At 52.8% G+C, this 21,599-nt stretch overlaps 1 protein-coding gene across 1 annotated transcript; it reads right to left on the bottom strand.

The window, feature by feature from the left end:
- Positions 1 to 553: 553 nt before the first annotated feature.
- CLN6 (CLN6 transmembrane ER protein) lies at positions 554 to 17,897 on the bottom strand. The gene is made up of 7 exons (XM_045449304.1): positions 17,677 to 17,897; positions 11,054 to 11,168; positions 6,255 to 6,353; positions 5,018 to 5,206; positions 4,670 to 4,725; positions 3,727 to 3,849; positions 554 to 2,121 (listed from the first exon to the last, which is right to left on the bottom strand). Exons 1-7 carry the CDS (start codon positions 17,760 to 17,762, stop codon positions 1,851 to 1,853), a joined length of 939 nt encoding a protein of 312 aa, XP_045305260.1. The 5' UTR covers positions 17,763 to 17,897; the 3' UTR covers positions 554 to 1,850.
- Positions 17,898 to 21,599: the final 3,702 nt, after the last annotated feature.

The following is a 21,599-nucleotide window of genomic DNA, read 5'->3' as shown; positions in this document are numbered from 1 at the left end:
AGAGGCAGGGCTGGAAGGAGCGGTGTCCTCGAGGCGAGAAAGGAATCAAATGTGGTTGCTGGGTAAGTGGAGGCAGGGCCTGTGATGGTGCGAGCATCTCCTGTCCGGCGTGGCCCTTCCTGTGTTCTCTGGTAACAGTAGCCCCAGCCAGTCCCTGGTGGCTGTGTGGTGTGAGACCCGGAGGGAGTAAGTGACTTGCCCAAGGCTCAGTGCCAACCTCCAACACACCAGCTTCCCCACCCCTCAGAGGGCACCCTCTCTGTTTCAGCCTCTGGGACGGGCTGGCAGCATGGCTGGGAGGCTTGATGTGCCATCTCTGAGAGGCAGGCCTAGAGATGCCCTACCCTGGCTCCCCACCCCCCCCCCCCCAGCCCCCAGACTCCTGTGAAGAGAGCTAGGACTGACTGGGTCCCACTGAGTGGCATGGAAGGCCAGTGGGCAGAGGCAGCACCCGCTCTGAGCCACACAGGCCTCAGACCAGTCACTCCCTCCCCTGCTCCAGGGGACTCCCTCCTGCCTCCCCAATTCAGCAAGAAGCAGCCACCAGCCAGGCTTGGCTCCACACTGGTCTTTATTGATACCTCTCTCCACCCATCTGACCAGGGACCGGGGGACCTCTAAGGGGGCTGCAGAGGGACCCCAACATGAAAGGAAAATCGGAGGCACGGGGCTCCCTGAGAACATAGGAATGGAGGCAGGGTCCAGGGAGAGACTCACAAGCTCACAGAGCCAGTGCTGGCTGGAAAATGGGGCTGGGGGGCCAGCAGCTGTGTGGGCAGACCTGGCCCCGATGCCTGGGGGAAGGTGGGCCCAGGGGGATCCTGCTGGGAACGAAGCCTCCCTTTTCTGGGAGCAGGCCCGCCAGCAGAAGGCAAGAGATTCAGGCTCAGACAAGGCCTCCAGGAGAGAGTCTCCAGCTCCCCCCAACATCTCCCAAAGGCCCCTGCCCCTATAATGGGGCTCAGGGAATACTGCAAGTGTTTAAGAACTCAGCCTTCAGCTGCAGTTCAAATGCCCGGGTCAGGCGGACGGGAAGGGGTGCTATAGTTCTGCTAGGGGGCAGGGATACAGCTTCTGGCAGAGGGAAATGGCTGGAGAGACCCCAAGATCAGGCTGTGGTTAGGGGAGAGGGCTGGCCTCTGGCTCTCCAGGGGCAGGGGGCAGGGCGCTCAACACTCCCTGTGACCTGAGGTTGGGTGAGGTCTGTCGCGCGCGTACCCTTCCTAGGGCAGCAACAGAAGGGGACGACTCAACCATCCCAAGGCTGCCCCAAGAGGGGCCTGCAGCCGGCCCACTGACACACTTTGGGCCCATGCTCCCAGCTAGCGCATGCGACGCCTAGAGAATGGATGTGCTTCCTCAACAACACCCGGAAAGTTATCAGAACCTTTGTGATCTGGCCTTCGGGGTCAGGGCGGGTCTGAGGGGTGAGCCAGGTGGCGGGTGACATGCCCAATCCCCTCCTTGCTGCTGCCCCACCCACCAGGCGTCTCCGGGATGGTGACCAGAAGACATCCCGGGAAGAGTCCAGTCAGGTGCACAAGAAGGCAGGGCCCAGACCTCGGCCTGGACACACTGCCTAAGACGACATCCCATCCTGAAAAGATCGAAGCCACAGAGAAACTTGATCCAAACGGTCGAGTATTACGATGATGCACTCTGCACACGCACGCACACACACACACACCCGCCCGTGTGCAAGATGCCTACCCCCACCAGTGTTGTCACGATTGCACATACGGATGGACACACACGTGTGTGCATGCATGCAAGCACCCGCCCACCACACTCAGACACTCTCTGTGGCCCGTCTCCCGCCAGGCAGAGCACCAGCGGCTGGTGCCAGGGACTCAGTGTCGGCTGCTGACGTGGAGGGTGTAGAAGGCCCAGGGCTCAGGGACGTAGATGACACCCGGGTACTTCTTCCTGAGTACAGGGTCATTCCACAGCCAGGCGACCCACAGTGCCACAAGCAGGAGGGTGAGCGCAAAGGAGTAGAAGAGGAAGAGGCCGTTGCTGTCCAGGAAGAGGCGCTTCCGCTTCTGGTGCAGGACAAGGGCCAGCATGGCGAAGAAGGTGAAGATGAAGAGGATGAAGATCTGGCCCTCGGTGACCAGGTACCTGAAGGGGCCGGGGGGTGAGGGGAGGTGGGCGGCATGACAGCTCTGTCCTGCCTGGCAGCCCTCCCTGGACCCTCATACCAGGCTGCCCTCCTGCTCAGTCAGGGTGGCTCATCTCATGAGAGGCCCAGGGAACCACGCTACCCTGAGCCCAGCCCATGGGCAGCATATTTGTTTTAAATGTTGAGTTCGTTACCAACGTTTAAATAACAGATTAGCTGCAAATGCGGGTTTCTGGTTTCTTTGGTCACATTAGGCCTATATTCCCGCATGACAACAACCAGAGGATAAAGCAGCTGTGCCCTTTGGAGAGTGCACGGTTCTGCAGTTTGCCACAGTCCCCACCGCTCACTGTTGCCTCACTTGATGCCTGCTTGATGCATTTCTGTCACCAGCTTGGTTCCTAGAGGCATTTGAGTTTGGGAGTGCAGTTGTAATTTACAGGCGTTGTCCTCACTGTCTCCTGGGGGGCTGGGACAGTCTCAGACCTCCCGGGGTTCTCTGCAGCTCCTAAGGCAGTGCCTAGCACACAGCCGGGGCATCTGAGAGGCTGTCGCCTCCACTCCCCTGCCTCGAGAAAGAACCACAATGCTGACCCATTCGGCTCAAGGAATTACACAGCTCTGCAACTTTGTGGCTGTGTGGCCTTGGGGGGATTTACATGATATCCTGGGGCTTCTGTTTTCTTACCTGGAACAGGGACATAAATGGCCCCGTCTCCCGAGAGGTAAGAGACCTGACAAGAGCTGTGCACACCTCTTACTTGAGAAAGCATGCTGCTGCTCCTATGCGGCCGTCTCTGCACTAACACAGCAGTGGGTGAGGACTGGGCAGGAAGTCCTCCCCGAGCCGAACCGCTCTCCCTCTTGCTGTGGTTGCCACCCATTTCTTTTTAAGCCTGTCCTTAGTGGGCACCCTCTCCGTGAGGCGGGGACAGACCCTGCAAGTGGCTTGGAGCTGGCCCTAGGGAAAAGCGGCTTTTTTCATTCTGAGGCAAGCTTCCCATCAGAGAAGGGTCCAGTCCTTCCTAAGACACCCACGATCCTAGGGTGGAGCCTATCCTCGGGGCAGAATTGAGAGGAGGGGGAAGAGCCTGGCTGAGGCCTGAGTCTACTCTCTGAAATGGGATGAGAGCGCTGGAAGGCGCAAAGAAACCAGACAAGAAGCTCCGGAGGCCATGGACTTCCCCCCTTTATCTGTCCTTGTCCCCTTCATAGTGCTTTATAGTTTGTGAAGTCCCTTTCCCTCCTTCTAGATCCTCACCATCCTGTGAGAGGGAGACAGGCAGGTATTGTCCCCATTTCACAGAGGAGGAAACTGAGGCCCACAGAGCTCTATGGGCTTGGTGTTCGAGGTGGAGTCTATTGGGACCACGGTGGCACTGGAGTTCTGGGAGGTAGGGCAGAGGGGCATGAGGCCAGAGAGACCACACTTGGGCCTGGCTTCCTGGTAACAGAGAGGGGACCACAAAGCACAGTCACAGTCCCCACTACACAGGGGAGGAAGCAGGAACCCAAGGAAAGTCACGGAGCAGGACCGTGGTCAAGAGCACATTTTTACTACCTGGCTCACTGAGCGCCCCCGCCCCTTCCCCAGGTCCACTCACCAATAGTACAGGCCACTGGGCATCACCAGGAGCAGGGCCACCCCTGGCGCTGAACTCTCGGCTTTGGTGGGAGTGAAACAACCACTGAAGTATATGAAGAGGATGAGGAAGAAAGGGATGTACCTGCAACAGGGAGGTGGGTGCCCGTTTTAGAAGAGGACAACTTGGTTCTCTTGGCTGTTGAGTCCAGCCTGTTCTAAACGGGCCCTGGAAACACGAGTGTAGGCCCGGTGTGACAGGAGCCAGCCACTGCACTCAGGAGGGAGGCCACCGGGTCCCAGGCTTGCTGGCCGCCCCCCCCCCCAACTCCCCATCGAACCCCTCCCCTGGCCCGGCTCCTCATGTAAGGCAAGGGAGAACTGACGGCTGACTCCGAGGGGGGGATGGGGGGTGGGGGAACCTGACTCTCCCGAAGCCGCGCACATCTGGGAGGTTTCCGCCGCCTTTGGGGTGAAGGGGGCCCTCCCGGGAGTTCGAGGAGCAGGGTACTGGCAGCCCCTCCCCCATCAGGTCCAGCCGGCCCTCCTCGGCTTCGTTCCGACCTCCATTCCCAAAGATCACGTCCTGACACGGTAGGGGTCCCCCTCGGTGCGCCGCCCCCCCCCCCCCCCCGCACCCCAGCGTGACAAGGGGGCGAGAGTCGGTCCGCGCGGCGCCCCTCCCCCCAGGCCCCGGCAGGGCCCTGGAGGGACAGCCGCTCGCTGCCCTCTAGTGGCTGCCGCGGGCACTGCCGCACTGGGGCGGGGAGGGCCCAGAGCCCCGCGCCAGCGCGGGAAGGGTAGGCCTTTCCAGTGGCTCCGCCTCACATCCAGAGGCTCGTCCAGTGTCCCTGAGGCCCCCGGCAGAGCAGGGCGGGGAGGGGGGGGGGGGGCTGGGCCCAGGGTCCCTGGGGAGACAGTGGGGCTGTTGCTGCCCTCCTGGCTGAGACAGCCCCATCACTTACCACATGGAGTGGCCCAGGTACTCGTCGTAGTAGTAGAGCAGCTCAAAGGAGTCGATCTGAGGGCGGCAGGGCACGGCAGGTGCTTCAGGAAAGGTGCTGGGGCCCACGCAGCCCACCCTTCCTCAGGCCAAACCCCAGCAGCCCTCTACTCCAGGGGGCCCAGGTGGGAGCCAGTCAATGTGCCACTTCCTGAAGTGTCACCAGCATCCTAGCTTGGTGGGTCCAGCGCCCTCACCCAGCAGAATGCCTTTAGCAGGCCAGGCACAGTGATGGGTGGGGCGATCTCTTTGGCCTCCAGGACAGACTGTGCCCACAGGGCTTTACGAGTACTGGGGGAGGCGGCCTCACCAGTGTCTCCGGCTTGAGGTTCTTGATGATGGGATTCTCACGGACAGACAGGTGGTGCTGGTAGCCACTGAAGAGCAAGCGGTGGTTCACGGAGTCGCCCACCAGGTGGATGCTGGCACCCATGACGAAGGTGATGATGCTGACATAGATCATGGAGCGTGGCAGGGTGCGGGGGGACCGCTCGATGAGCTGAAGTCAGACGGAGGCCTGACTCAGCCTCTACCACAATAGGAAATGCCCCTCTAGTCCCTCCCTCACGCCTGGGGCGGGATAGATGCCGCCAGTTGAAGAGTCACTCAGAAATTGACCAACCAGGCCAACCAGGCCTCCAGAGTCTCATATGATCCCTGTGGACTCAGCATGACCTGGGAAACAGCACCCCCTTCTCCCAGAGAGGAAACAGACTCAGAGGGGCTAGCTCAGTGCCCAAGGTCACACAGCAACCGCGTGCTAGAGGCAACAGCTAGGCCTTCAACACAGGCATCCAGGCCCCAGACCTGGCCCTCTGCTGGGTCCCAGGTGTGCCCCTGGGTGGCTGGGGTGGTTCGATGGCATGACTCTCTGATTTCTGAGCCACTGGTCCGTGGTAAACACAAAGAAAATATCAGGGGTTTTTTTTTGGGGGGGGGGGGATACTTTGAAACTAAATTATTTACCTTTTAGACTCCTCTGAATTCTGAGATTATACCCTTCATACTTTTGGAGATTAGAAATGTCTTTCTAGAAACACAATGATGGGCACAGTAGACAGCAATAATTGTTTTAAGAGCCCTTATTTGGATGTGCAAAGCTAGCTCTGTGCTCCCAGTGACTTCTTAAAGTCAGGGATCTCCAGGCTAGAGTATAGGTCACCTTCACTGTGGCCGTTCCTGCCACCTGGACCCTACCTGCCTGCTCAACTGTCCTTGACTTCTCCCCAGGCAACCACCTCAGTCACTCCTTCTGCCTCAGTCTCCCCAAATGTATTTGGTTTCCCAAGCATGGCCCTGTCTTCAGGTCCTTTTGCCTGACCACTGCTCCCACGTCATCCCCTGACGCACAAGACGGAAGCCCAAATCCAACACCCCTCCTGGGGGAGGCCTTTTCCATCCCTCCATCCCAGCCTTCATCCTCCCGACTCAGGCAGGGTAGGCCTGCTTCCTCCCGCTTCCATGACTCCTAGGGCGTGGTACCAGCTTCCTGCTAGGGGAGGAAGAAATGAGGGTGGGAAGGGAGGGCAGGGAACCGAGGACTGTACCTTGAGCAGAAGGAAGGGCGTGATGATGTTGTAGGCCATGTGGAAGTAGTCCCCCACGCTGGGCTTGTTGAGCGGAAACCATTCGAGAGGGAACACCAGCTGGGGAGCAAGGGGAGGGATGGTGTTCACCCAGGCAGAGTCCCATGAGCCCTCAGGGAGTCAACCGTCACCTCCTCCACACACATCTAACTCTTTCTGTGATCTCTGGGGATCCTCTTGGCAGCCCTGGGGGACCCAGACAGAGAAACTGACTCCCAGAGAAGGTAAATGGATTTGTTCCTGGATGCACAAGCAGATGCAAATCCAGGGCCTGACTCTGGGCCCCTCTCCCGGTGGGTACTAAATAAATGTCCCTGGGGGCTGGTCTGGGAGTTGGAGGCTACCTTGGGACTTAGTGGTGCCACACACTTTCTGGGTGACCCCAGGCAAGTCCTTCTGCTCTCTGGGCCTTGGTTTCCCCACCTGCAACACGAGAGATGTGACCCAGGTGGTCCACTTGGGCCCTTAGGGGTCTGGCACTCCAGGTGCTATGCTGACGAAAAGATCTCCTGACCACTAGGCCCCATGTTCTGGGCCCTGAGCAGATGGACTGCAGACACTGCTTCCAGATTGGGTCAGAAGTATAATTAGGAAACAAAGGAGAAAATATGTGAGTTCTACCACGAAAAAGAAACTTCAGTTCTTTCTTCCCTCTGTTTCCTGAGACAGGAGGCAGACCAGGACCAGTTCTCGGCCTGCCATGCCCTCTGTCCTACTGGCCTTGTCAGGGTCCATGTGAAAATCCCTGGGCGAGGTCGAAACATGTGACGACCCCCCAAACTGTACTTCCAGTGTCTGTTGATTGCGAATACAGGCAATGACCACACATTTCAGTCAAAAATTTAAACGTTTATCTCTTTTAATTCAGAAATGCCATGTTGGTGAAAACTAACCTGCACATATAAAAAAACCCCAGGATACAGGTCTCTCTTTTCCTCTCTTTCTCTCTTATTCAGTGTGTATCTCTAGATCTTAATCTATATCAAGATATAGATGTTGGATATACATACCCCATCTTCCTTATCCACTTATCTCTTTATTCATTTACTGATGGAGACTTGGGCTGCTTCCATAACTTGGCTATTGGAAATAATGCTGCCATGCACACAGGGTGCATGTATCTTTTTGAACTGGTGTTTTCGTGTTCTTTGGGTAAATACCCAGTAATGGGATTACTGGGTCATTTGGTATTTTATTTTTAATTTTCTGAGGGACCTCCATACTGTTTTCCACAGTGGCTGCACCAATTTGCATTCCCACCAACACTGTAGGAGGGTTAGGTTTTCACCACCAACACATTACTCAGCCATAAAAAGAATCTTCCCATTTGCAACATGGATGGACCTAGAGGGTACTATGCTAAGTGAAATAAGTCAGAGAAAGATAAATGCCATGTGCTTTCACTTATATGTGGAATCTAAAAAACCAACCAACCAACAAACAGAAAACGGATCATAAATACAGAGAACAAATGGGTGACTGCCAGAGGGGAGGATGTCGGGGGATGAGCAAAATAGGTGGAGGGGATTAGGAGGCACAAACTTCCAGTTATAAAATGAATAAGTCATGGGGATGAAAAGTACAGCATAAGGAATATAGTCACTGATATTGTAATAATGTGGTATGGTGACTACACTCAGTGTGGGGAGCACGGCATTAACATATAGAATTGTCGAATCACTACGTCATGCACTTGACACTAACATAAACTTGTATGCCAACTGTACTTCAGTTTCTTTTTTTTTAATATATTTGAGAGAGAAGGGGGAGGGGCAGAGAGAGAGAGAGAGAGAGAGAGAGAGAGAGAGAGGAGACAGAGGACTCGAAGCCGGCTCTGCGCTAAGAATGAAGAGCCCAATGTGGGGCTTGAACTCACGAAACGTGAGATCATGACCTGACCTGAGCAGAAGTCAGACGCTTAACCAACTGAGTTACTCAGGCACCCCTATACTTTGGTTTCTTAAGAAAAGATATATACCATGGTGAAGGAGCCACTATCAGAAATGATACCTTATACATACTGACATGGAAAGACAGCCATGATATGTTCTAAAGTGAAGCAAGCAAGCTGTAGAATAAGGTCAAAGGAAAATCCCATTTGGGTTAGAAAGGGGAAAAGAGTATATACGATTGCATGAGCAGAGAAAGGAGTGGGGTTGCTGTGTCTCAAACCTCCAGGGGTGGGACTGGAAAGGGAGACTCCAACACTTCTTCATACACCTGGGTATTAGTTGACTTGTTACATACTACTTTTATAACTTGTAAGACTTTGTTTTTTGCAATTACAAATTTGGGACTGCTATGCCTACGTTTCAGAAGCTCCAGTGTATATACGAGCTTTTCAAATGTCTACTCTCCTAACAAGCCCACTTAGGTTGCTGGGCAGGCTGGGGAAGTGATTTGCCCTGCAGGAGACCCCACGGCCTGTTGTGGCTGAGTCCTAATGAGTGAGGGAGCCATGAGCCTGCTCCTGGCCTCATTTCCCCCTCCCCCATGGCAGTTCCTTTGGTCCCCAATATATGGGGCCTTCTTTCCAGAAGGGGGATCAGAGCAGCCAGGCCAACCAGCATTCTTATGAATGAGAGAACCAAAGCCCAGTAGACACTGACTTGCCTAAGGTCACCTACAAACCTGATCGCGAACCCCGACTCAGTCTCTTTTCTTTCTCCCACACCTCAAAACAACATGTACACCCTATGGAGAGTCTGCCCAAAGGAGAAACAGCATCCACCATAAATCCGCTCCAACAGTGCTGCCAGAACAGCTTTTCTTAATCCCCTTCAAGCCTCTGATCCCATGTGTACAAGATGTTAAGACTGTCACTGACTTGCAGTCAGGCAGGATGCCTATCACTTCTATACCTTTATGCTCCTTCAACGTCCCAGGTTGCTCTATAGTATCTATGATTCCTGTTTAAAGGCCAGATAATGTTCTCTGTACTGGATACAAAAAGTTGATTTACCCAGTCCCTATGCCGGACACTGAAGTCACGTTCAAGGTAAGCAACACTACAGGGAACACCATTGGGTAAAGAGGCTCTTGTCTTCTTGCTGATTATGTCTTCAGGGCAGATTCTTGGAAGAGGTCTTACTGGGTCAGGAGGGAAGGACACATTAGGGTCCTGGATATACACAAGACAGGAAGGGGGTAGGCTCTGGGGCCAGAGTGCCGGCAGATGCTGGCTCTTCTACTTGCTACGTGGGTGGCCCTCTCTACCCTTGAGTCTTCCCATCTATGAAATCAAGATTAATAAGAGTGTTGAGGTGAGGATCAAATGCGTTTAAACACTTAACAGGTTTAGAACAGAGTAAGCACTCAATGTATGTTAACCACCATTTCTACCTTAATGTTGTTATTATTATTCTTAATTCAATAAAAGTGCATTTGCTAGGCACTATTCTTTCTTTCTTTTCTTTCTTTCTTTCTTTTTTTTTTTTTTTTTTTTTTTTTTTAATGTTTTATTCATTTTTGAGACAGAGAGAGACAGAGCATGAACGGGGGAGGGGCAGAGAGAGAGGGAGACACAGAATTGGAAGCAGGCTCCAGGCTCTGAGCCATCAGCCCAGAGCCCGACGCGGGGCTCGAACTCACGGACCGCAAGATCGCGACCTGGCTGAAGTCGGACGCCTAACCGACTGCGCCACCCAGGCGCCCCTCTTTCTTTCTTTCTTTAAACGTGTATTTATTTTTGCGACAGAGAGAGACAGAGCATGAACGGGGGAGGAACAGAGAGAGAGGGGGAGACACAGAATCTGAAGCAGGCTCCAGGCTCTGAGCTGTCAGCACAGAGCCCGACGCGGGGCTCGAACTCATGGACCATGAGATCGTGACCTGGGCCAGAGTCAGATGCTTAACCGACTGAGCCACCCAGGTGCCCCAACTAGGCACTATTCTTTAGGTGCCTAGTTATCGTCTTGACAAACTGCTTTCCAAAAGGGCTTTGCTATGGGGCGCCTGGCTGACTCAGTTGGAGGAGCCTGTGACTCTTGATCCCCCGGTCGTGGGTTCGAGCCCCATGGTAGGTGTAGATATTACTAAAAAAATAAATAAAAACTCAAAAGGGCTTTGCTGATTTGCATTATCACTAGCATGTGCAAGGTGTCAGTTTCAGCATCGGATGTTGTTATTGTTACCACCCACACGCAAAAATGAACAATTTGATGCAAGGTGGTACATCACTCAATTTTTCACATTCTGTTATCTATCTACCTACCTACCTACCTACCTACCTACCTACTTATGACAAGCCAGGAGTTTCAGTACTCTTCCAGTATTGATCTCTGTACAGACCACCCTTGTACACTGATGCATGAACTAGCCTTGGAGGGAAGGGGATGGTTTCACAAGATAGCACTAAAAAGTACCCGAGGCTCAGAGCCAAGCAAAATCAACCTATACTCTTTACCTCCAGAAAAATAATATACCAAGGCTGTGGGGATGCTCTGTTTTCTTTCCCATACCCTGTTGTATGGCTTGGTGATTTGGTTAAACCTGGATATGGGATGGTGGGATGGAAGAAGGACACGGTATCACTGTTTAGGGCCACCAGTTCCCCTATGAGAGTCAGGGGACAATATGACTATTCAGGCCCCAGATCCCCACTTGTTGGCACAGTCATGAGCTAAAGCATATGAAAGCATCCAGGCCTATTCTTGAAGTTTACTGGTAGGGGAAGTGCCTTGTCTAAGGTCACTCAGCTAATTCACGTCACACTGTGTTCTCGCTGCTGGTAGGGGCTCTGTCCATAGCTTCGCACTCACCATGGCAATGGGGCGGCCAAAGTCCAGAACCCAGTTCTGCAGGGTGAAGTAGAACCAGAGGTCAAAGTGGAAGGGAGCTGTGCCAGCAGCTTCATCAGCCTTGACAGAGCTGTGCCTGGGAAGGAACCAGACAAGAGGGGTCAGCTCTTCTCTCCTCCCATGGGAATCTTCCCCCTGAGATGAGCCACAGAAAGGTATGGGGATTTGAGGGCAAGAGGATTAATTTCTAGAAAATGAGTTTTGCTGGAAATACTGGCTCCGAGGCCAACGGGGACATGTCCTGGGAATGGATTCCAGCTGTCCTGGAAGCTTAGCTTCTCTGTGATTCAGTAAGGAAACTGCCAAACAGGTATAATAACCATTGGGCATTCTCACCTATAGCATGATGGGGATATCTAATGGGGCAAAGATGCAAATGTAGCTGGAAAATGTGAATCATGATGATGGATGACAATAGCGAACCTTTATTGAACACTTACTATATTCCACGCACATCATGGCTGTTTGCATGCATTATCTCATTCAACGCTTTTACTCCTCACAGAAACCCTTTGAGGTTGGAATATTACCCCCATTTTACAAGTGGAAAAACTGAGGTGTAAGATGTTAAGTAACTTGCCCAAAGTTACACAGCCAAATATTGGAGCCTAAATGACTAGGCTCCAGAGCTTGTATTTTTAACCTCTATGCCATCATCATGTTCACAATGATTGGGCCACCAGATGGGCATGTGACCTGAGCTGGACCAATCACAGCCCTTCAGGGAGATCAGCCTCCTAGACCATAGATTCAGATCAACAGTCTCTTTCCCTCCTACTTGAACCTGGAGGAGATGAGACTAGGGCTGCTGGTGTACCCTGTCTCACTAATCCACAGCAAGAGCAGCCAGCAGAGACAAGCTGATGCAAGAGACATGGCAAGAAGTGGAACACCATCTGACAACATATCTTTCGATGCCCGTCCCTCCTGCCAAGTCGTTAGCTATCTGTTTTTCACAGATGAGCTGAAGTTCAAGGGCCAGTGCCTATGCCACTTCCTCCAGGAAGGCTTCCTTAATAAGTCTTTTCCCAAAGCCCCACCAGCTCCAGTACAGGGAGTGCTTCATCACTAACTCCCTGTCTAGCCATGACTTCATGGGTCTGGAGCTTTGTTCTTATGTACACCCTTAAGAAGACGGATGGCTTTTAAGGTTCTCTTCAACTCACCCACCACCCTATCAGCGTCCAAATCCTCCCTGAGACTACTTGCACACCTCCAGTGACAAACAGCCTGCTACTTCTTACGATGAGTGAAGTGTGAGTTTTATTGCTCTATTTGTGCTGAGAACAGAAGCTGTGTGAATGGTCCATGTTACCCAGCGTTCTTGGCTCAGTTCCTGGTTGATGCTTAGTGATCACTGGATGATTTTAAACAATCTTGATTACCAGTTACTCATTGTTTTTACTGGCAAACATTAGCTTAGAGGCATCGTGAAGGTTTTTTCCTCTTCTCAGTGCTACTATGGCGTCCATAACTTTCTGAGATCCCTTTCGGGCAATTCTAACAATGGTCCACAGTGGGCTGGTAGAGTAACCCAGAGGCAGAGGGCCAAGCTCTGGGAGATCTCATCATCCTCTGGTGGCAGGTAAGAGATGGGGTGGGCCTTTCTTGGGTCAACTAATCCTTCTCCTCTCTTCTACTGAGTGCCCCACCACTTATTGAGTGCTGAGTGTGTGCTGTGTTAGGAGCTTCACCTATACCATCTCACTGAATCCTCACAGCAATACCAGGAGGTTGTTCCCTTCGTGTGTTACAGGGCTTAAGTGCTTACCCAAGATCACCCGTGTGGTATGGAGCTACAGCAACTATTCCTTTTGTCGGCCTATTTCCCACTCCAAGCTGCTTCTAGCAAGAGATGAGTTTCCTTAGTCACAGGGAGGGCCAGTGACCTAAGCCAGCCCGGTGGGATGTTTCTAATTAGAGCTGGTGGAAAGAGTCCCTCCCTTTCTGGCACTGGGATGCTAAGGATGCAAATCCAGGGCTATGTGTGACTAAGGGGCGAGCCTTAAAGAACAGCCAGGTGAGAATGAAGCAACCCTGCAGAGAGGACCAGGGGAAAAAGAAGAGCAAAAGCCCTGAGAGTTCTAGGCAACCCCAAGCTAAAGGTTTGGCCACATGAGCCAATACATTCCTTTTTGCTAAGGGTGCTGCCATTCACCCTGGCTTTATGTCACTTGTAACCCATGAGTCCTGAACAGCATAAATTCAAATCTGTGTCTATATGAATTCAAGATCTGTGCTCTAAATAGTTTGCTATCCTGTTTCTATTATAATAAACTATGTGACATATGAGGAGGTCAAGACAGAGAAGGCTCAGTAAGGCCTGGAGCAGTACGCAAAGCTGGCATGAAGGAAGAGAGCCAGGAAGCATGGATGGGTGGATTTAAGTAGGCAGAAAAGCAATAGGAGGGCGAGATCAAAGGCCTGGAGGTGGAAGTGAGAAAGGCACTGCATGGAGTTGAATGCCTGGCTTATTGGTGAAGAGGAAGAGAAGGGAGAGACTGGAGGGGCTTTAGACTGAGCAGATACTCAGAAACTGTGAGGATTCATCTGAGATGGGTCTGAGATGAGGGACTGGCTTAGAGGTCCCCACCTGCCCTTCCCCTTAGTGACTATCAGTCAAGGCCTGAAAAAGCAGATGGTGGGAAACTCCAGGTCTGAAGAACTTGCTGGAAGAAAGAGGATAACAGCCCTCAGTGTTTTATTCTGGAAACTTCCAAACTGGGCAAAGAATAAGATGTTTGGTACAGAGAAGAAAGGTATTTTGAAAGCCTGGGGAAGCAATTGGGTATGGGTCTCTGTAAGCTGTGGATACCTAACAGATACTAGGGGCTCAGTAATTATTTCCTCCTCTACCTAAGGGGGCACCTCAGTTAATGGGAATCCCTGTCATTAGTCCAGCTGGCTTAGTGGGGCAGGAAAAAAAAGAGCAGTCATAGGGCACTCACCTTGGGAATCAAGATTGGTCAGCATCTGATGGTTTTTTTCTGTTGGGACTCTGACCACAGGAGGAAGATCATGGAGAATGAAGGCCATCCTCTTCCCCAGTCCTTGTCCTGGGGATGAGCAACCTCAGGCCTGTCCCAAGTTCCTGACTCCACAGACTTCACAAACTGAGCCCCTGGACTGTGCCAGCTCTACATCTCAGTCATCAGAAGCTGCTGCTGAGGACACTAGTAAAAGCACAATGGCAGGTAACCCAAGACGAGGATGGCCTTTTCTCTCCTCCACAGCTTTATAAGTCTACCATATGGGGGAAATGATACCATGACAGTTGGGAAACACATAATATACAGTTGAAATATTAAAAGCAGTCAGCATCTGTAGGACTCCCTGGCAGAAAAGGAAGGACTCAGCCAGGGACCCATAAATGGGAACTATAGAGGGACTGATTTACCATAAAGAATGGTAAAGTACCTGACATGATGGAAAGTTCAAATGAAAAATGAGAAAATGAAGGCAAGTATAAGAGGGGGAAACAGAAAGGCAATTAGAAACCCCAGGAAAAAACAAAAGCAATATAAGAAAGCATATGATACTGTTAAATATTCCTTGGCTTTGTAGGGAATAATGTTCACATGGCTTAACTAATAAAAATATTGTATACTGATTTTTTTCAGAATTTAGAATCCATCCACACACAAAACATGAACACAATTATGGCTGAAAAACAGCAGGTAAATACCATTAACCTCGAGAACATGAAAGTAAATCTATAGAGGAAAGGAGCTGGGGAAAAGGTAAGAAAAGCTGAACATTAGGGTAGAGGACTAATATTCACCTTTGAAAAAGGAAGCAAGAGATACTGCCTACAGTTGCCCAAAAAAGAAATAATGGTGTATGCATGTTCCCTGAGGCTAACAAGGGTAACAAAGAGAAAAACTAAAAATAGTTTAAAAACTAAGAATAGATAAAAAGAACCATCTTGTGAATATGGGGGAGGTGTAAGTGAGCCAAATCATAACAGGAAATCGGGAAATATTATCTTAGAAGCTACAATTGATAAACCAAGAAATGGCAGTTGAGCATAGCTTTTAAGAATATAGACTTTAGGGGTGCCTGGGTGGCTCAGTCGGTTAAGCGTCCGACTTCAGCTCAGGTCACGATCTCACGGTCTGTGAGTTCGAGTCCCACGTCGGGCTCTGGGCTGATGGCTCAGAGCCTGGAGCCTGCTTCTGATTCTGTGTCTCCCTCTCTCTCTGCCCCTCCCCTGTTCATGCTCTGTCTCTCTCTGTCTCAAAAAGAAATAAACGTTAAAAAAAAAAATTAAAAAAAAAAAAAAGAATATAGACTTTAGACTGGGTGGCTCAGTCGGTTAAGCATCCGACTTCGGCTCAGATAATGATCTCACAGTTCATGAGTTGGAGCCCTGCATCGGTCTCTGTGCTGACAATGCAGAGCCTGGAGCCTGCTTCGGAATTCAGTGCTTGTCTTCTCTCTCTGCACCACCCCCCCCCACCCCGCCCACTTACACACACACACACTCTCTCTCTCAAAAATAAATAGAACATTAAACAAAAAAAGAATATAGACTTTAGAGAACACCTAGGTTCATATCCCAGCTTTGCCATTAAACAGATTTTGAGCAAGTTACTTAATCTCTCTTGGGCCTCAATGTTCTCACCTGTAAAAAATAGTAGATCCTATCTTGAGAGTTGTGGTGGAACTATTATGTGCAAAACTTTAGAGCAGGACCTGGTCTGTGGAAAGTGTTACATAGTATTTGTTAATATCATTTAAAAATATGAATTTAATTCTAGTACAAAGAGCTTAAAAGAAGGTTGTCTCTGGTGCAAGGGAAAGGTGGAACACAGAACCATTGATTTTTTACTCTAAGTCCTCCAGTGCTATTTAATGATAGGCATTATTATGTTGATTGCGATACAAAAACTGTCAACAGAACAGGTGGAAGCTGGAATGGGCTACCTTGAAAGGAAGTGCGCACTGTGTCTTTAGAGGTATGCAAGCAAAGCATGGATGCAGCAGAGGAAAGCCAAGCATCTTAGGAATTGGACAGGATGATGGTACCTGCTGTCTTAAACAACAACGATACTGAAAATGGTCCTAGAGGTACCCAAAGATGGTGGCAGAGATACCCTGGAAGTGAGTCAGCCCTCATGCCATCCTCCGGGAACACCCTGCTGGTAGTGCGCTCATCAGGAATGAAGAGGAACATTACCCCTCAGCAGCCAAAGTGGAATAGTAGGAGCAGAAGCCTTAGGTGTAGACCCTGGGTCTTGCCACTGAGAAAGATACTGCATATGGAAGCCCCGCACATAGGATAAAGTGGTGATCGTATCTGATACCCACACATTGTTCTGATTGGACTTCCACAGTTCAGGGCAGTCAAAGACCCCCAACGTGGAAGGAGATCCAGAACAGAGATGTCCCTCAGTAGCAGGAGAAAGGGCTGCCCTCAGCCAAGTCCCTCAGATTTCTTCCCTCATCCCTAATCATACCACAAACTTCCTAAAATTGACTCTGAGCATACTAGTGCTCAAAAACTTTCCATGGCTCCCCTGTGCTTACAGAATAAAGGCTGCATTCTTAACCTGCCATTTAGGGCAGGAACTAGGGTGAGGCAAGTGAGGCACACAGGGCCCAACATTTAAGTAGGCACAGAGTTGCCACAGAGTGAACATCGCCTTAAATTTCCTTAAATTGGGAAGTCTAGGCTTTCACCCCAGCCCAGCTGCCAGGAAAGGCCCTTCCCAATCAGTCCACATCTCTTGCCACTCTACACCAGAAAGCTCCAGCACCCCTGCCCACCTGACTTTCCTCAAGCTTTCCCCCTGGCTGGAAGAACTTTTCGTCCCTGAGTCACCTACTGAGTACCCTGAGACCCGGCTCAAGTGCCACTTCCTCCACGCGGCTCTCCGCGATGACCTCTCAGCCCCTTCCGCACTGTGAGCCCCTCCCGGCCTCACCCTACCCACCCCTCCAGTGCCTGCCACAGCACTGGGCACAGCAGAGGCGCTTAATAAAGGCCTGCTCACCGCAAGGAATGTTTCTGGCCTATACGACAGGGTGAAGGCAGAATGGAGGGAAAGACTAAATGGTGGTTTCCGTGCCTCTTCCTCGGCCACTCCTGGTCTCAACTACATAAACCAAGAACTTCTTCCCTTTGGAGAGAGAAGGGAGCAGCACAAGAGTGAGACAAGCCCTCCCTCATGGAGGAAAGCTTCCACACTTTCCTGTCCCTGGCATTTCCATTCTCACAGTCTTGGGATAAGGAGTGAGCTTCCCGATTAATACCAGAATCCAAGTCCTATTCAGCTTGTAGGGACCCCGAGAACTTGGAAATGGAGCCCGGGACGGGCAGCTGAGCTGGGGGCAAGGTGAGCGGAGGTGTCTTGTGGCCCGCCGCCCCCCACCTCGAGTCTCTTGGACCCCTGGAGAGGTCTCCCCAGAGCAGCGACTGTCCTCCAGCCGGCCCGGGCCCGGGGCACCCCCAGGAAGAGAAAGGGAAGTGGAGACGGGGCCCAGGCGCCAGGGCGCAGCGAGGGCAGCCCCCGGGCCGCCCCGGGCTCCTCCAGCGGGGACCCCGCCCCGGGTCCCGGCTCCCCGCGCCAGCACGCGCCCACCTGGCCTGCAGGAAGGACGCGCCCGGCTGCGCGCCCGCGCCGCCCGCCGCTCCCGGATGCTGCCGCCTCCGCGCCGCTGCCTCCATGGCTGCCCCGCCGGCGGCGGGCGCTGCGGCCCCGCTTTCCAAGTTGCGGAAGCGCGCCCCTGCCCCAGCGGTGGCGACGGCGGACACCCGGCGCGGGGCGGGGCGTGGCGGGCCGGCGGGAGAGCGCTCAGCCCGGGGGGCGCGAGCGGGAGGGGCGGGACCCGGGGCGGGGCCGACGCAGGCGGGGAGAAGGGGAGGGACGCGAGGCGGACGGAGCCAGGGAGGCGGGGCGCGCCCGGACGGGGGTAGGAGGTACGCGACCGAGGTGGCGTCCCCGGAGGAGAGCGGGGTGCAGTGCGGGCCTGCGCGCGCAGCGCGTGTGGCCCGGTGGGGGCTGGGCTTTGCTGGGGACGCCGGCGAGGTCTGGGCGGGAAACTTTGCCTAGGCTGGCTGAGGCCCGGATACTGGTCTGAGTCGGGTAGGGACCCGGAGAAAGACTCACCAGATCCAGATGCCCCCGGGGGAGGAGGCTAGGCGGAATTTCCCTTGTCCTTGGGGACAGGGACGGCGGGGGACGGAGGGATGTCCTCCCCAACTGCGCTGCGCGCCCGTCTTTCAAATGGAAGATGTCGCTTTATAAAATGTCACTTCTGTGGCCCGTGACGCTAAGAATTAAATAATGGGCGGGATAAGAGGGTAATACGGAGAGGAGTAGCTAATTGTTTCCAACTTGGGGTGGGGTCGGATGAGTTGGTGCAGATTCCAATTCTGGATGTCACTCTCTTAGACTTTGTGGCTTTGGAAAAGTCGCTTGCCCTCTCTCCCACTCAAACGTCTCTTAACTCCCCGCTGTGAGCAGGGCACCGTGGGGCCAGAACGCACAAACCTTGCTCTAGTAAGGCTTACATTTGGTGGCTGAAGGGGGCGTTGGTAAATGGTGTGGTGGGGAAAGTACTCAGTGTTGTGGCCGCAGAGACTTGGAAGGGTGGGGTCAGACCAGGCATCTGGCGACTTTGGACTTCCGAGCTGACAGTGAAGTCTGAGCAGGGATGGAGGGAACACAGTGAGTGCGGAAGTGTCTGAGGCAGAGGGATCCGCCAGCCAGGAGGCTCAGCATCCAGAGAGAAGCTGGTGTTTGGAGAACAGAAGGAGGTTCAGTGAGAGCAGCAGAGCAAGAGGAGCTGGCCTGGGGAAGGGCGCAGATGAAGAGGGCCTTTGTCCTGGGAAGGACAGCCTAGGAAGTGGCCCCATTATATTTGCATTTTAGTGTTAGGCGGATGAGAGGAGGCAGGACTGGAGACCACCATGGGGAGTATGTGGTGTGCCTGTGTTCTAGTGAGGGGCCTGCTCTGGTAGGAGCCACCGTGGCAAGGAGAGGTTTGACAACCTCAGTTGTATGGAGGGTACCATGCGTGTGACTTGGATGTCAGGGGTGAAGAAAGAAGAGTCCAGGCTCTGGCCAGGTTCTGCAGCTGGGTGGATGGTGGAGATGCCCTCTGGGAAGTGGGTTGGAGCAGGTTTAGGGTAAGTGAGACTTCTTCCTTGGACGCATGCTTGAGGTGGGTCGGGAAGGCTGTTGGTCCTGTGGATCTGGAGCTCAGGCCAGATCTGGGAGCATGGCAGACTGACTTGCGAGTCCGAGGAATACAGATGACAGTCAGAACCCAAGAGGCCGCCTGGGGAGACGGCGTCCCTGTGAGAAGAAAGAACAAAGGGCAGATCCCAAGAACAGTCTGCGAGCAGATGGCCTGGGTTTCAATCCTGGTACTGTTCCTAACTTGCCGTGACACTTGGGTGAATTCTTCAACCGCTCCCAGCCTCAGTTTACTCATCTGCAACAAGGAGAATCCTGTTGCATCTACTGCATCGCGGGTGTGATCATTAAGTGGAGTAGTGCATGTGGAGCACTTGGCCTAGAACCTGGCACTGGTGGGTTGCTTCTTTACTGCAGTCTGCCCCTGGACCTGATGTGTCCTGTGTGACCTGAGGGGTCCCAGCTGTGCCTGTTTCAGTTCCATTTTCCTTCCTGTCTTTTCTGCTGGGAGACTTACCGAGTTTTTATTCCTTCTCGTTTTGATCAGAGCCCATGTCCTAGCCTGGCTGTGACTGGTGCCTGCCCCGGGGGTCACTTTCCATCAGCCCCATCCTGGGCGCCAGCACCCCACAGGCCACACCCTGGCGCCCACCGCAGCCCCACTAAAGGGCAGGTTGGCTTTATAGCTTTTCTTCTCTCATTTGCTCCTCACCAGGTCATGAGCAGAGTTGGCAGTGTCCCTGTTTCGCAGCAGAGAAAGCCAGTGTCCTGAGCCGAAGTAGCATCCCCAGGGTCAGCCAATGACAATGCTCAGACTGGATCCCAGATTTAATTTTGGTGAGTCTGATCTTCCTCCTACAGACTGATCTATGTATGTGCCAGCTCTGACCCCAATCTCTTATTCCCTGCTGGCTTTGCAAGCCTGGCTTCAAAGGAAGGGGTATGAAGTGCCTGTGATGTAATATCAGTTTAATAACACCCAGGGTTGGGCTTCCAGCCATTAGAGGATGAGGCTGTGTGGAGGAAGCTTCTCTGGCCCATTTAATCCTCCAATCCCTTAAACACCCACAAATCTATCTCCCGTCTGGAGCCGGCAGCTGCCCCCTGAGTGGAAGGGATCCCAGGCTGACGGGGGGCCAGGCCTTCCTGAATGAACATGATGAAACCCGCCCCCCCCCCCCCCCCGCCCCAGCCTGGAGGGATTATCAGTCCCTCTCTTTCCTGTCCCATCAGGATTCTAAGAACATCATCTTCATGTGCTCTCAAATTGCATGGACGTTTGGGGGCCGAGGGGCAGAGCAAAGTTGGCATCAACCCTTGGGCACTGAGTGGCACACATTTCCAAGGATCTTGCTTGCAACTCTCTGGGGACATGGTTCCTTCACCCAAGAAGGGTGGATGGTCTCAGCCCTTTGAGCTGCCATTCCACTGAAACATGTCCCAATGAACTTTTTAGCTGGGAAGGTCCTTTGGGATTGTCCAGCCCAGTGGCTTCAACTTTTATGTAGCAGATGTTCTCACTCTTTTTCAATTACTGCCATATCGGTTACTTTCTGGTGCGTCACCTAAGGTCCCCTCAGCCACACCTGTCTTCCAGGTGCTTGCCACCTGTTTCATTCCAGCACAAGCCAACTGCACCCACACCCCCTCCGAACTTCTGCTTTCAGAAGTTCAGGGGTGTCGGACGCTCCACGGAGTGAAACTTTGACCGACAAGAAACAGGGTTTGGCAGAGAAATCTTTGCTTCCTCTTTCTGGATGAACTGTCCTAAGCTTCACAGAGCCTCTTTAGAGAAGGTCCCACCGGATCTAGCATAGTTGACGCTCGTGGCGGCCAGCTCACCAAAGCTCTCTGTCCTCGTCTGTCTCGCCCCCTTTTCCTCACTGCAGCTTCCCTGGCTGCATCCCTGTCCCAGTGGCGGCACACACACATATCCTGCCTCGAGCTCTGCTTCTAGGGAACCTGGGCTAAGACAGCATCTGGCAAGGGGGCCCGGGGTAGAAAGCGGATACAAGTGGAGCCACTCTGAGTGAAGAGAAACAGGGCCCCGGGTGCCATCCCTTTGCCCCCGATATGGTTTCCAAGGTGATGACCCAGGCACCACACAGGGCTCTCTGGCGAGCCTTTGATCTCATCTATTTCTGTCACTCAGCAGCTAAGGCAACTGAAGTCTAAAGTCACACAGCAAGTTAGAAGCAAAGGCAGACCCGCGTCCTGTCTCCACACTCTAAGCCAGCACTCTTTCTTCTAAGTCTATTTAAGAATTTCTGAGGGGTGCCTGGGTGGCTCAGTTGGTTAGTCGTCCGACTCATGGTTTCTGCTCAGGTCATGATCTCCCGGTTCGTGGGTTCGAGCCCCACATG

Source organism: Leopardus geoffroyi, chromosome B3 (assembly GCF_018350155.1).
Source record: "Leopardus geoffroyi isolate Oge1 chromosome B3, O.geoffroyi_Oge1_pat1.0, whole genome shotgun sequence".
NCBI classification, from domain to species: Eukaryota; Metazoa; Chordata; class Mammalia; order Carnivora; family Felidae; genus Leopardus; species Leopardus geoffroyi.
The sequence above is the reverse complement of the archived record's forward strand: the minus strand, read 5'-3'. Positions and strand labels throughout refer to the sequence as shown.